The sequence below is a fragment of the Penicillium vulpinum genome, assembly GCF_028829585.1.
Source record: "Penicillium vulpinum strain IBT 29486 chromosome Unknown utg000004l_segment0_segment0, whole genome shotgun sequence".
NCBI lineage: Eukaryota > Fungi > Ascomycota > Eurotiomycetes > Eurotiales > Aspergillaceae > Penicillium > Penicillium vulpinum.
This window is the reverse complement of record NW_026643244.1, coordinates 7,229,830-7,243,362: the sequence shown is the minus strand read 5'-3', so window position 1 is coordinate 7,243,362 and position 13,533 is coordinate 7,229,830. Positions and strand designations below refer to the sequence as shown.

Sequence of the window (13,533 nt, the reverse complement as noted above, 5' to 3'; positions counted from 1 at the left end):
ACAATTCTTTGGCGTACAAAGCACGTCCAGAGTGGGTTTTGCTCTAGTTGAGAGGGTTGTTGGCATATATCACTGGTATGAGTTACCATACGGCGAGATATGGGGCATCCATCTACGAGAGACTCGTACCATCACCATAATGGTGGATGGAAGGATGGAGTGTACCATTGATCTTGCGAATAAATTGGCTAGGTTGCATTCCAATAATCCTACCGATACAATGGGGCATCTGTCGACGGAGACTCGATTGGTTGAGTTTTGGAAGTGGAAGAAAAAAACACTTCTCAGAAGGGAACCACTTGGGTTTCCTGTTGTGTGGCCACAGGATGTAGAGTGGGAGTGATTAGTTCTGATTTAGGTAGATGAAGGACACTGTTTCTTGACATCAATGGGAGGATACTTGGATAATGTTGCAAATGTGATATTCTTTTATCTTTTGGTGATAGAAATGAAAACATGAACTTCCAAGGTTGTTAACATCACCTGGGCACCTGATCAACATACACGTTACATAATATTACACTTTGGTTGAGAAAGAAAGGAGCTACCTGGCCTGCACTTGCAAGTTTGTAGTTCATTGAAAAAATCAGCACCTAACGCTATTTGCCTGGTTTGACCTTGATCATTCATCATCTCTCCTTGCCTCCTCATAAAGTTGTTATTGCTGCTAGAGTCCCGTCGTCCCTCCTGTCTACGTGCAGGTGCTGACTAAATTCAGGGAGCTTGGAATTATCTCGCCATTCCTGCCACGAACGTGGCCACTTGAAGGCCGTTTGTCCAGCTGTAGAGGCTAGGAATCCTTGTTTTCTTTCCAAGACCTAGTCCAAGTCCTCCGTGCCGTAGGTACAACTCTATCAGCATTATTTGGAATTGTGCTCACATGATACTAGGAAGTGTATCAAACGAAGGGAAAAATCGTTGGTCTCCTGATTCTACCGAGAATCTAAGCTATCGGGCGAGGTCCCGTCGTCCCTCCTGTCTACATAAAGGTGCCGACCGAATGCGGGAAGTTTGAAATCATTTCGCCATCTTCTCATCTGGACGAAATCTCAAATTCATATAGCAGCGATCAGAGCCTTTGAAAAGGTATTTGATGATTGGGTAGAACGCGACAGCGACACTGATTCCCCTGAATCCTATGGGTATGTCAACATCCATATGTTGAAGAAGAATAAAGGCGCAGATTCATCTTGGGTGCGGTCTGTGCTGGTCATGGTTGTGGGCTAACCGTATGGAACTATCCCCTGTTGACATGGGTGTCACAAAAAATCCAGCTATGTCCCGTTTCGCCCTGAAAGGCCTAGGAGCAATTCGGGCCCTTTATCTCCTTGGTCTTAGAAAAATTGAGGAAGTCTATCTTCATGGTCTAATTGAATATATGAAAATAGAAAGATACTGATCGTGGCGATTACCCAATATAATCAAAATCTCAGCAAAGAAACCATCGGTAAGTACTACACACAGTTGTCTGCATTGGACAGAAAATAACCCTTTTCAATATGATGACTGACTTGAATTTCTTGCTGTTTTGATAGAAAAAGGCAACCACGGAGTGGAGTAGACTTATTGAGATTGGCGATTGTAAACCTCAAAAGGAAAACACAGTCAATCTTGATTTGCTGTGAGTGTATCTTCCTGCGACAATCCTTGAGACATCACCTAGGCAATATTCGAGGAATCTAGTCATCTTGATGATAACGAGGATATCTGTGGGATACCTTTATGGAAAACATGTTATGATATTCCCGGTGTTTTTCACCTGCGGCTCGAATGGGGGATACCCCGGATTGATGCGTGCCAAGCACAGTCTCATGTTGATCAATATATTCGCAACTTGCCGATAAGGCTGAAGAAGGAGAATCCTTGTTAGCTTGTCTTATTTGTTAAATTATTTGTTAAATAACTTAGTTTGAAACATGTTTACCATGTAAAGCTTTGCCTGAAAAGCGACTGATCCCATTCCCTCGGGACTCTTGGGAGTAGCCCCTATATTATCACAGCCAAGTAGAGAAGTCGCTCTCAGACCCTCATACATATATTTGGCTTTCCCTTTCTGTTCTAGTGCTTACCTCTTCTACTCAGATGGGCCTTTGCCGTTATTCGAGTAATTATAGGAATAGTTGGAAATTGCCCAGGGGCGAGCACCGCCACACCGCCAACTTGGTCTTATATAATCGAGTATTGCCCAGGTGGGCAGGTAGTCAAGTGCTCCTTAACTTCTTTTGGTCTTTCTGGGTTCGTGGGGTTGGCCAAGTTTTTCCCCCTTGTGGGTTCCAGCCCCCACCTCACTATGTTCTTCTTCTCACTATCCTTTACGGAGTATAGTATCTTGAATTGACTACACTCTTTAAAGAACTGACATGAGAATTTCTCTATGGAACAGAAAGCACAAGAATCAATAGTGGATTTGATCCTAAAAGGGGAGAAGAGAGCTCCCTGTCTCTGGCCTGATTCATCAGGCATCAAGCACGTGGTGATTTTCTCCGACTGTCAACAGGTGCGTTAAAGTACATGGACCCGTAAGATTATGCCCCGCTCTGTAGACCCCTGGATTTTCTATTTTCCACTTTTAGTTCATTATAATCTTTCATTTCCCTTCGGGGCTTACTGTCTTTACAATTTTCCCTTCAAGAGGGTGTCGTTATTGGCATGAAATCTTCAATGAATCACCCAGGAGATCACTCCTTTCGTAGGAAGCTTGAGGAATCGGCGCTTTTCGTCCTCAATGTCGCCAGATCACCTCAGCTTTATCTTGACCTCTACCTTGATCGTGCTCGCGCATCTTTCTTCTCCGTCATTTTCATATCCCTCATACTGTCCAAATGCTTCCATCTCTGTGTCCATCTCACCTCCCTAGAGGTCCCCTCCCTCTTCCCATGGGGACCCACCTTCTTCCTGGTGGATCTTCTGTTTATTCTGGTGGCGTGCGCCCTAACACGTTCGTTTGAATCGCGGATATTGCGGAACGTAACCGCTGTTGTAACTCTTGTATTCGGGTGAGCCGTCGTCCGAACTTATAGATAAACAGTAAATCGCTAATTACATATCCTAGTCTATATATCTCGACGATGACCTCCGCCAACATCTCCTTTTATGTCCATACAGGCGCGGAGATTCCCTGGCAGAAACCGGACAGCTCTCAGGACACCCCCAGCCCCGCTGGCCAGACCGTTCTGTCCGCGTTGACAGTCGCTATCCTCGTTGATGCATTGATTATGATCGCTTCGTACTTCGCCACACCGTATATATTTGAAGCTACCGAAACTTTCCTGGTGATTTGGGTTTCGCTTTTGTTCTCCCCTATCCGCCGATATCTTCGGCGCAAGTCCCCGGTGAGGGCAGATCCAGAGACCTATCAGCAGATTGAAATCGAGGACTATGATGAGGCTCAGAATGACAGCGACTCCGTATCGCAATTGGATATGCCACAAGCTCCACCCGAGCAGAAGAAGAGTCGGTCGATGCTGAAGCGCGTTATTGTCATATCATGTGGCTTAATTCTAGTTTTGCTCAGTCTCGTTCGTCCACGGAATGCGGATTACACTTATCTCTCTAACTCCCTTTCTCTCGCGCCGTTCGGCGGACAAGAATATCGGCCCGCTCATGAACGTCCCACACCGACGAATGAAAGTGCCGCTCCTGAAACTGCTCCTGAAAGCACCCCAGAAAATGCCACACCAAGTGCCCCAGAAAGCGCCCCAGAAAGTGCTCCGTCAAGCTTCCCACCGAGTGCCACGTCCAGTGCCCCTAGTGAAGTTGCCACTTCATTGCCGGCTGATTTCAGCTGGCTAGAAGACAAGACCGCTCTAGGCGAGTTTCCCACATTTGACTGGTTACCTGCGTACAATTCGTCGGAGGGCTCTCCAGATTGGTCTCCCTTCCATATGAATAGGTACAACAGGCCTGAATATGTGTATGAACACTACGACCCACTGAAAGATCCTTTGCACACCCCAAATCTCCAGAACGACATTTTGGAGCCTATTCGTGAAGCTCTCCACGACGGAAGTGTGAAAATTAAGCATATCTTTCTCATCAAGTTAGAGAGCACTCGGCAGGATGTGTGGCCCTTCCGCAATTCCTCTTACATCATGAAGCACATCCATGACACTTACCCGAAAGGCATCCCCGCGGATGTCCAGGATAGGCTCACTAAGCTCACCCCTACTGCCGAGCGTTTAACCGGATTTGGGACCGGGTTCAGTGAGAACAAGCCGAAGCCATACGGTGGACTGAGTGCGAGCAACGCTTACACGTCCGGGACCTACACCCTGAAGAGTATTACAGCCACTGTGTGCGGTGTGAATCCCATGGCTGTTGAGGCCAACCTAGAGTACCTGCACGATATTTATCAGCCTTGCTTGCCGCATATATTCGAGGCAATAAACAACCAGCCAAACACCACTAGTGAGACAGAAGACAATGACTGGACTTCCTGGCCGTGGCACACTATGTGGATGCAGTCACACTCGGACGCCTGGGATAATCACTTTTTGCTTCATCCTGTGCTGGGATACAAAGATATTATGGCAAAGAGAACAATCGATGCAGATGGTGCTATATATATCCCGGAAGAGACAACAGAGGAGGAGGAACATGGTCATGAGGATAAACTACTGAAAAGTTATCTACGGGATGTGATTAATGATGCGCAGAAGAACAACACTCGCCTCTTCCTTAGCCATCTAACACATAATACGCACACTCCTTATTATATGCCTGGTGAATATAAGGAGATGCTGGGGGATGTGTCGAATGAGCGGAACGAAAGGTTGAACCGGTATCTGAACACCGTACACTACCAGGATCAGTGGATTGCCGAGGTGTTGGAACTTCTTGAGAACACCGGTATTGCCGATGAGACCCTCCTCGTGATGATGGGTGACCAGTAAGTCCTACCTATACCACACGACCCCTCCAGCCTCAGCCTCAGCCTCTAACATCTTTCTAGCGGTTTATCACTTCCAAATGACGGCGGCATCACAGCCTGGCACTCCCCTCACGTCGGTAATTTCCACGTACCATTATTCTTCTCTCATCCCAAACTCCCCCAAATCGAAGTCAGCAATGCCGTCCTCACCACCCAAGTCCTCCCCACAATCCTCGACCTCCTCATCGAAACCTCCTCCATCGACGAACAAGGAGCAAAGATCATCTCCGATCTCCTCCCGATGTACGAAGGCCAGTCAATGCTCCGCGAACTAATCCAGGAGCACGAAGGCAGGAAAGAATGGCATTTCTCCACAATGAACCCCGGCGGAACATGGTTCACCATGCGCTCAGCAGCCCAGCCGTACCGGTTAGTCGTTCCTCTCAGAGCCGACGGCAAATGGCGATTCACGGATGTCGTCGCCGATCCATTCGAGCTCGAGCCTGTGGACGATCACCAAATCCTCTTCCTGGCCGATGTCGTGCTGAAGAAGCATGGACCTGAGGCTGTGAAGTGGCTTAACGAGGCGTCTCATGTCGCTAAGTGGTGGGTTAAGGAGAATCATCGTCGCTGGCACTTCAATCCTAATAACCCGAAGAACGATCCTTGAGATCTGCATGATGTGGGCCGCGTTCGATGTAGCAGTGTCGGCGCTGCTAGACTGTACTTACACTACCTTTCTTATATGTATTTATGCTTGTTCATGTAAATATGAAGTAATTGCGTGTTTCGAATTGGATATATGTTTTTCCTGCGTGGTTGTTTCTTTCTGTTTGGCTTAGTAAATCTCGATATCGTCCACGGGTGTATGGTTGGTCGGTTGATGTATACTGGTTGCTGTTGAGGTTGGGTTCCCGTTGACTGGACGGCCCACAGCAAGCTGAATTGAGTAAAAGCCGTACTCCGTAATCGAGGAATGAACCGTGGGGGAACTTGCCACAACTCTGCGGTGCTGAGTATGTGGACAGTGGCAGTAGCTGTGTCGCGGTTGGGGCTTGGTTGCACGATCCGTTGACTGGGAATCCTCTCTTCCTGATGAGTTCAAATGGTGAACCTTTTGTTGTGAAAACGGCAATGCCTATATCTAATCATAAGTGCGGGCCGGGCTTGTGGCTTGATTGGGGCGGAGTACTAGGTTGTTGAAGGACAAATGTATATGTCTAATTTTAGTGTTCAGCTGTAGAGGCAGTGGTCGGTTTAGATTATAGGTTAAAGGGAATAGGCTTGTCGAGGTAATTGTGAAATCATAGGGCAGGCTAGTGACTGATAGTATGGAATCTGGCGATGTCGATTGAGGTCGGGTTCGTGTACATCGTAGGCCGGGCTCGCTGGATTATTTGTCAGGGCGTTGATAGAGCCTGGTGTAGAACAATTAGTATTTTCCAGAGATTGCTTTTAGCAACTGATCTACCACAAGCAGTCATCTCCGTGTACTTTTGTTTTCCAATGCGATATTGCTAAAAGACCCTTAGCAAGGCCTTTCAGGGGTGAAGTAGCATGCGATATCACCAACTTCTTCTGACACGGACCTGGCGGTGGAAGCCATTCTGGACAAGGTGAAGAGGTGATGCGGAAGAGAGACTTCACACATTGAGTGGGGATTGGGGCAACGAAGGGGCTTCGGGTACATAATGGCGAAAGGATTCATGGCCCACTTTAGGCTGTGGTCTGATTATGTTCCATCAGGGATTCTCTCCAATGCCAGTGCTTTCTGTGGAATGGATGACGAAGATTTAGCGGAATTCGATCAGCGCACCAATGAGATAGATGCAAAGCCGCATCCTCAATATACAAGCCATGGCCAGTAGATCATTTTCCGATGTTGGTTTATCCACACGGCAATGCTCTCGATGTTGTTTATATATGTAGGTTGACCCCATAGTCTAAATGCTACTTCACTGATCAGCTTATATACTAAGCCAGTGCTGACGTCTATTCAGTGATAAGACTGGGCACCCTTATAAAGCGGTAGATAGGAAAGGCCGACAAACGTTACCCTGTTTATATCTCCATATATAGTACTCCGTACTCCGTACACAGCCTCTTTAAGAAGAGACTTCAACTAGATTACCGTGGTCCGTGCAGGTAGCAAGGAAAAAAAGCACCACCGATGTCAGTGGCTTGAGAATCAAAGCAAAAGCTAATATCAGAGATCGTCCGCGCTAAGTATCAGGTTATAGAGAATAGGTTATAGAACAAAAACTACGGGGGAATATCTCGGTGAACGCAAGTGGGATTTCCCCAGTCCTCCGCATTGTTTCCCACGCGGGGAATGTCACATCGGATGTGAGAACTCGAAAACCTTGATTATCTACAAAATACGACATTCAACATGCAATGTAAATTACATATTGATCTACATCAATAGCCAGTGACAAGATCAGGTACTCCGAAGTCCTGAAACACAATTAACTTTGCAACGTAACCTGCAAGCGAACTACATACTATGAAAAAAAGAGAAGGGAAAAAAAAAAAAAAAGAAACGGACACAAAACAGCAGACACAATAGAAAAGTCTCGGCCAATACCGGCATGTGAAAAAATCGAAAACACCGCATGGCAAGGGCCGAGTTCAAGCCGAGTCCACTTCGGCGAGTGTCAGCCACTGAAGTTCATGAGAAGCCGTGTACCGTCCCGTTCTGGGAATATGCCCGTAGTCGGGGGCCCCGGACTATGCACTCGGATGACCGGTTGAAAGGAGATGCTTTTCATTCGTCGTCTTATGTAGCCTTGTGGACACACCGGCTAATTTCAAAGAAATACTGTAAGATTACTCCGTACCTGGTACACATGTTAGAGTGTACTTTGTAGGGTTCGGTCCAGGCGTGTTTTTGACAAGGAAATGATAATCCAGGCACCTTCCAAGGTTTTTGTGGGTTCTGGGGATATCCGTAAACCCATATGCACATTGATCCTTTTTCGATTTACAAGAGCCACATTTCTCCAGAATTCGATGTCTATGTCTTTAGTTCTACACAGGAACGCCACTGCCGTACACGGGTGCCGAGTGCAGGGACAGTCAGCCCGACTCTCACCCCCCGAACACGGCTTCCGGGTTCGGTTCTCAATAATTACTGCTGGCCTTCTTCGGCTCAGAATTTGTTGTGGCCGATTCCCCGGATCCCAGTCCAGTACCCAGGGGGTCGACCAATCACCGTAAAGCGGGTGGATAAGCATAATTCAATTTCCATCAATCAGAAGTCGTAGAGCACGCTGGGGTTGCAAACGGAGTCTTGGCATGGTCCTATTGCAACTCTACAGTATTATATCTCTCCCTTATTTATTTTTGTACACAGATGGTCACATATTTTACACTAATTTCTCACCCCAGGCATCCCATACACGGGACAGCAAGTGGGGATACAGAAGGAAAATAAACGGAACAATATACAGGGGGTGGATTTTATTAGTTGGACATTTCTCACTGTAGAGAAGAATTTTCCCGGCATGCGATCTATTTAAGCAGGCAGGTTTTTCCTCGTTCCTTTTTCGATTGCTTGTAGTAGTACTCTTCTTCATTTGTCTCATTTTGCCCCCGGCTTGGGTTCAATAGTCGCCATGTATGTCGTGGGAAATCTCTACGCCATCACGGCGGTGTCCGTCATTGGCGGTGCACTGTTCGGTTTCGATATCTCGTCCATGTCGGCCATTATTGGCACACCGGCCTATAAATGTTATTTCAATCAGGGGCCTAGGGGCCCTCCATTCAACGACGACGACATATGCAGTGGTCTCAGCTCCCTGGCTCAGGGTGGTGTTACCGCTGCCATGCCCGGTGGTTCTTGGCTCGGTGCTCTGATCTCTGGTTTCATTTCGGATCGTCTTGGTCGCAAGTATGCCATTATGGTTGGCTGTGTTATTTGGTAAGTGGTTGCATGATTGCATAGTTAGGAGTTGATGTTGGACCGCGGCTAACAGTCTGTTCGTTAGGGTTATCGGCTCTGTCATTGTCTGTGCTTCCCAGAACATGGGTATGCTCATTGCAGGACGTGTTATCAACGGTCTCAGTGTTGGAATTGAGTCCGCTCAGGTTCCTGTTTATATCTCGGAGATTGCTCCTCCCTCCAAGCGTGGTCGTCTCGTCGGCTCCCAGCAGTGGGCCATCACCTGGGGCATTCTGATCATGTACTAGTAAGTGCACACCACTTGACCTTTGAATAGTGAGTCAGTAACTGACTCTTTTTTTCACAGTATCTCCTTCGGCTGCTCGTACATCGGACATGGCAACCAGGCCACCTCCCACAACTACAGCGAGTCTGTCTTTCGTATCCCCTGGGGTGTGCAGGCTGTCCCCGCCGTCCTCCTCTTCTTTGGAATGATGATTCTCCCCGAGTCCCCTCGTTGGTTGGCCCGCAAGGACCGCTGGGAAGAGTGCCAGGCTGTGCTGGGCCTAGTCCACGGCAAGGGCGACATCAACAGCCCCTTCGTTATCGCCGAGATGCAAGAGATCCGCGACATTTGCGAGTTCGAGCGCGAGAACAAGGACGTCACCTACTTTGAGCTGTTCAAGCCTAATATGATCCACCGTACCATGACCGGAATCTGGACGCAAATCTGGTCCCAGCTGACCGGTATGAACGTCATGATGTACTACATCACCTACGTCTTCACCATGGCTGGATACACAGGTGATGCCACCCTCCTCGCTTCCTCCATCCAGTACATCATCAACGTGGTCATGACTATGCCCGCCCTGATCTGGGTTGACCGATGGGGCCGTCGTCCTACTCTCCTGATCGGCGCTGTCCTCATGATGACCTGGATGTTCGCCAATGCGGGTATCATGGCCAAGTATGGTGAAGTTATTCCCGGCGGTATCGACGGTGTGGCCGAGGCGTCCATGCTTCTCGGTGGCGCCCCTGCCAAGGGACTCATCGCATGCACGTACCTATTTGTGGCGTCATATGCCCCAACCTGGGGACCCGTCTCGTGGGTGTACCCCCCTGAGCTGTACCCTCTGCGCGTGCGTGGTAAGGCTGTTGCCTTGGCAACCTCGTTCAACTGGGCATTCAACACCGCGCTTGGTCTGTTTGTGCCTACTGCTTTTGCCACGATCCGCTGGCAGACTTATATCATCTTCGGTGTGTTCTTGGTCGTCATGACCATTCACGTCTTCTTCTTTTTCCCTGAGACCGCTGGTAAGACTCTGGAAGAGACCGAGCAGATCTTCGAGGATCCCAACGGTATTCCTTATATCGGTACCCCGGCCTGGAAGACCACCCACGATACCAAGCGCACTGTCGCTGCCGAGGCGGGCGATGTTGAGGTCCTCGGTGAGAAGCTGGCTGGTGCTGAGAAGCGTACTGCTGCGCACACTGAGGTTGCCGAAGTATAAGTGTTGAGTTGTGTATAGAACGGGTGGGTTAGATGGCTTATAATGTTTTTTTTCTCTCTCTTAGGTTAGACATGGTCAATGTCGATATGATGTCATGTAATACACAACAAATTGCATATATCCACGCATTCAATCTCAATATTTTCTGTCCACTTCGATTTCCTCGTATTCGGAAGTAAGATCGTAAACGTGTCCGATTCGCAAAATTAGGTATTCTCGTTGTACACTAGAGTCTCGCAAGTGTCGTCAATTTGATTGGCAGCCATAGTCCTCTTCAAAATCAGCCCAGGATGTATATAGGAATTTCCGAAAGGCAATTTGTCCAATCCGAAAGGCGCATCAAAGAAAAAGAATTGCCAAGACTTTCCGATCGGAGCTGCGAAGCTGTCTGGTCAACGGGGGGTGGAGTTGACCCCCTGGAAAAAAAAAAAAAGAAAAAAAAAATGATGATCACCTTTGTCCTCTCTATCCGATCGTTCCGGTTATGAACATTTAGTCTCCCTTTTCATTTCCTCCATCCATCTATTTCAATTGGAGCACGTGAGCTCAAACCCCCCGAGTCCAAAAGGGTACGCAGGTCGAGTTTCATACAATCATGGTTCGCCCGCGGGGAAGCTCAGCCTTGGGCGTGGACATTCGAGGTGACACCAGTGCGCCGGCGATGTCCACAATGAACGAAGTGAGTCCGATCGAGCCAACAACACCAGATCTGAAGGTACGTACTGAATCTCATCGCCCGCGCATCCGATCCCCGATACTAACCCGCCATCCCGCCAGCAATTCGATGGCGCACAAAAACAGGCCAGCAAGACCCAGGCCAAACGGCGTCGCAGCCGCTCCCTCCTCCACCGCTTCGCAGATACCTGTTTGCGATACACGTGGCTCCTTCCGCTTCTCATAACGTTGTTCCTGGTCGCGCTGTACGCTATTAACCCCACAACCTCGAACCCAATGCACAGCGCCATCTTCCTGTCTTATCCGCAGCCCCCGAAGACTCCCGGCGGGCCCATCATGTACGGCAAGGGCAAGAAGGACATTGCGTTTGTGGCTTTCTACACGATTGTGTTGTCGTTCACGCGCGAATTCATCATGCAGCAGATGATCCGGCCTTTTGCGGTTTGGTGCGGTATCCGCGGGAAGGGAAAGACGGCGCGGTTCATGGAGCAGGCGTATACGGCCGTTTACTTTGGTGTATTCGGGCCGTTTGGTCTGTACGTGATGAAGCGGTCGACTATTTGGTACTTCAACACGACCGCCATGTTTGAGGGCTTCCCGCACCGCGAACACGAGGGTCTGTTCAAGGCGTACTACCTGCTCGAGGCGAGTTATTGGGCCCAGCAGGCGATTGTGCTGATGTTGCAGTTGGAGAAGCCTCGTAAGGACTTCAAGGAGCTTGTTGGTCACCATATCATCACGCTTGCTCTTATTGCGCTGAGCTACCGCTTCCACTTCACTTACATGGGCTTGGCGGTGTATATCACGCACGATATCTCTGACTTCTTTTTGGCCACCTCGAAGACGCTCAATTACTTGGATGCATATATAACTGCGCCATATTTCGCCATGTTTGTTGGATGGTGGATTTACCTGCGTCATGTGCTTAACCTGAAGATCCTCTGGGCTGTTCTGACCGAATTCCGCACTGTCGGACCATTCGAGCTGAACTGGGAGACTCAGCAGTATAAGTGCTGGATCAGTCAGTATATCACCTTTGCATTGCTCGCCAGTCTGCAAGCTGTCAATCTGTTCTGGCTATTCCTGATCATGCGCATCCTCTCCAACTACATCTTCACCAATGTCACAAAAGACGAGCGCAGCGACGACGAAGAGGAAGAGGAAGAGCTTGAGTCTGTCAACGCGACTAAGGCAATTGCCACCGGCGCAGAAAAGCCCGGCAAGGAGAACCACGCACCCCAAGTTCTTCTCAACGGCGAGCCCGTCGCCGAGCAGCGTGGTCCTCGGACTCGTAGCAGAAAGGCGTAAGCCGAACGAACGTCTTTTTTTGGAGTTCGATCAACTACCCAGGCGTCAAAGCCGGGGATTTTCACCGTGTTATAGTTATACTTTTGGATCGGGTTGGTTTTCCAGGTGATCCTCTGGATGTGTTGATATTCCGTTAATGTATTTGTTGAAGCTGGGTATGAGTCCGGTGCATTGGCTATGCCTGTTAGATAGCCCCTTAGAAGATCGGGCGCCGGCGCTTGTTTTTGACGAGCATATGAATTAAGTAATTTCTACTGGATTTTCAGTTTCTTGATGTTCTATCGCCATTCATGTGATTCATTACTTCATTTGTGTTTTTTCTAACATATGACTTTTGATGTCTTTCTTTGAACACATGTTATTTTATCAAGCAAATATAAAGATTTTAATCCTCAAAGAAATCTCCCACATTTGAAACTGTATATAGACTTAGTGTAAGCCATTAAGCTTAAGGGAATCTTCCCAGCGACATGAAATCGGACATTGTGGTGGATAATTCCTGGAGAATGCAGATGCTGTAACTATATACCAGCTTCCCTACCCTCGAATTAAAAAGCAATAGCCCAGTTCTACCCAATCCCTAATCTAGACATATACTCTGTATATTGAGTTGCGATAGTATATCTCTTACTGAATTTACACTTTACTTTACAGTTTACCTTGAATACGGCCAAATAAAATTTCCAGATGTGTATCATGTTGATGGAAATAATGAACTAGCAGCCCATGATAACAGCTTTCTTCCTCGCAACAGGAAATGAGAAATTTGTGATAGACCAAGGGCCAGAAGATCTCATCGCAGTGAAAGTTAATATGGCTCAAGTGGTGGGCAATCGAAAACAGCCACACACTGTTGGACGCCATGTGATTGCCTCTATACTGGACTTGGCAATTCTACCGTTCATGTTGGTATGCTGGGAAATAGTGGCAGCCAGAACAAGAAATGCTTCTCAATGATGTCCGGAGACAGCTCTACCTCTCTATATACCGAAGATGTCTATTCGGAGTGGCTAGAGTCTTTCTGGTCTCCGATTATAGAAATAGTAAATTTCCAAGTTTTCGGACATGACTCTGACATCCCAGTGTTAGGATTTGCCATAAGCAGTGTATCTATGGCCAGATATAGCACGCGCGGGGGTTGTGAAGACTAAACGAGATCGACATATAGAGGGGACGCTTGGGAGGATTTGTGATGTCGAAGACGCTCAGGCAATGCGGATGTACAAGTGATTGAACGCGATGGAAACCGAGGCGAAGTCATGCTTGCAATGTTGGAAAGGGCTGAG

General features: G+C 48.1%; 3 protein-coding genes across 3 annotated transcripts; all 3 read left to right on the top strand.

Moving 5' to 3' along the window:
• Window positions 1-2,649: 2,649 nt before the first annotated feature.
• Window positions 2,650-5,540, top strand: N7479_011259 (uncharacterized protein; the record flags this gene model as incomplete). The annotated part of the gene is made up of 3 exons (XM_057258950.1): window positions 2,650-2,996; window positions 3,053-4,888; window positions 4,952-5,540. 3 exons carry the CDS (start codon window positions 2,650-2,652, stop codon window positions 5,538-5,540), a joined length of 2,772 nt encoding a protein of 923 aa, XP_057106408.1.
• Window positions 5,541-8,487: 2,947 nt separating this feature from the next.
• Window positions 8,488-10,264, top strand: N7479_011258 (sugar porter family MFS transporter; the record flags this gene model as incomplete). The annotated part of the gene is made up of 3 exons (XM_057258949.1): window positions 8,488-8,792; window positions 8,860-9,060; window positions 9,121-10,264. 3 exons carry the CDS (start codon window positions 8,488-8,490, stop codon window positions 10,262-10,264), a joined length of 1,650 nt encoding a protein of 549 aa, XP_057106407.1.
• A 595-nt stretch (window positions 10,265-10,859) lies between these two features.
• Window positions 10,860-12,247, top strand: N7479_011257 (TLC domain-containing protein; the record flags this gene model as incomplete). The annotated part of the gene is made up of 2 exons (XM_057258948.1): window positions 10,860-10,979; window positions 11,042-12,247. 2 exons carry the CDS (start codon window positions 10,860-10,862, stop codon window positions 12,245-12,247), a joined length of 1,326 nt encoding a protein of 441 aa, XP_057106406.1.
• Window positions 12,248-13,533: the final 1,286 nt, after the last annotated feature.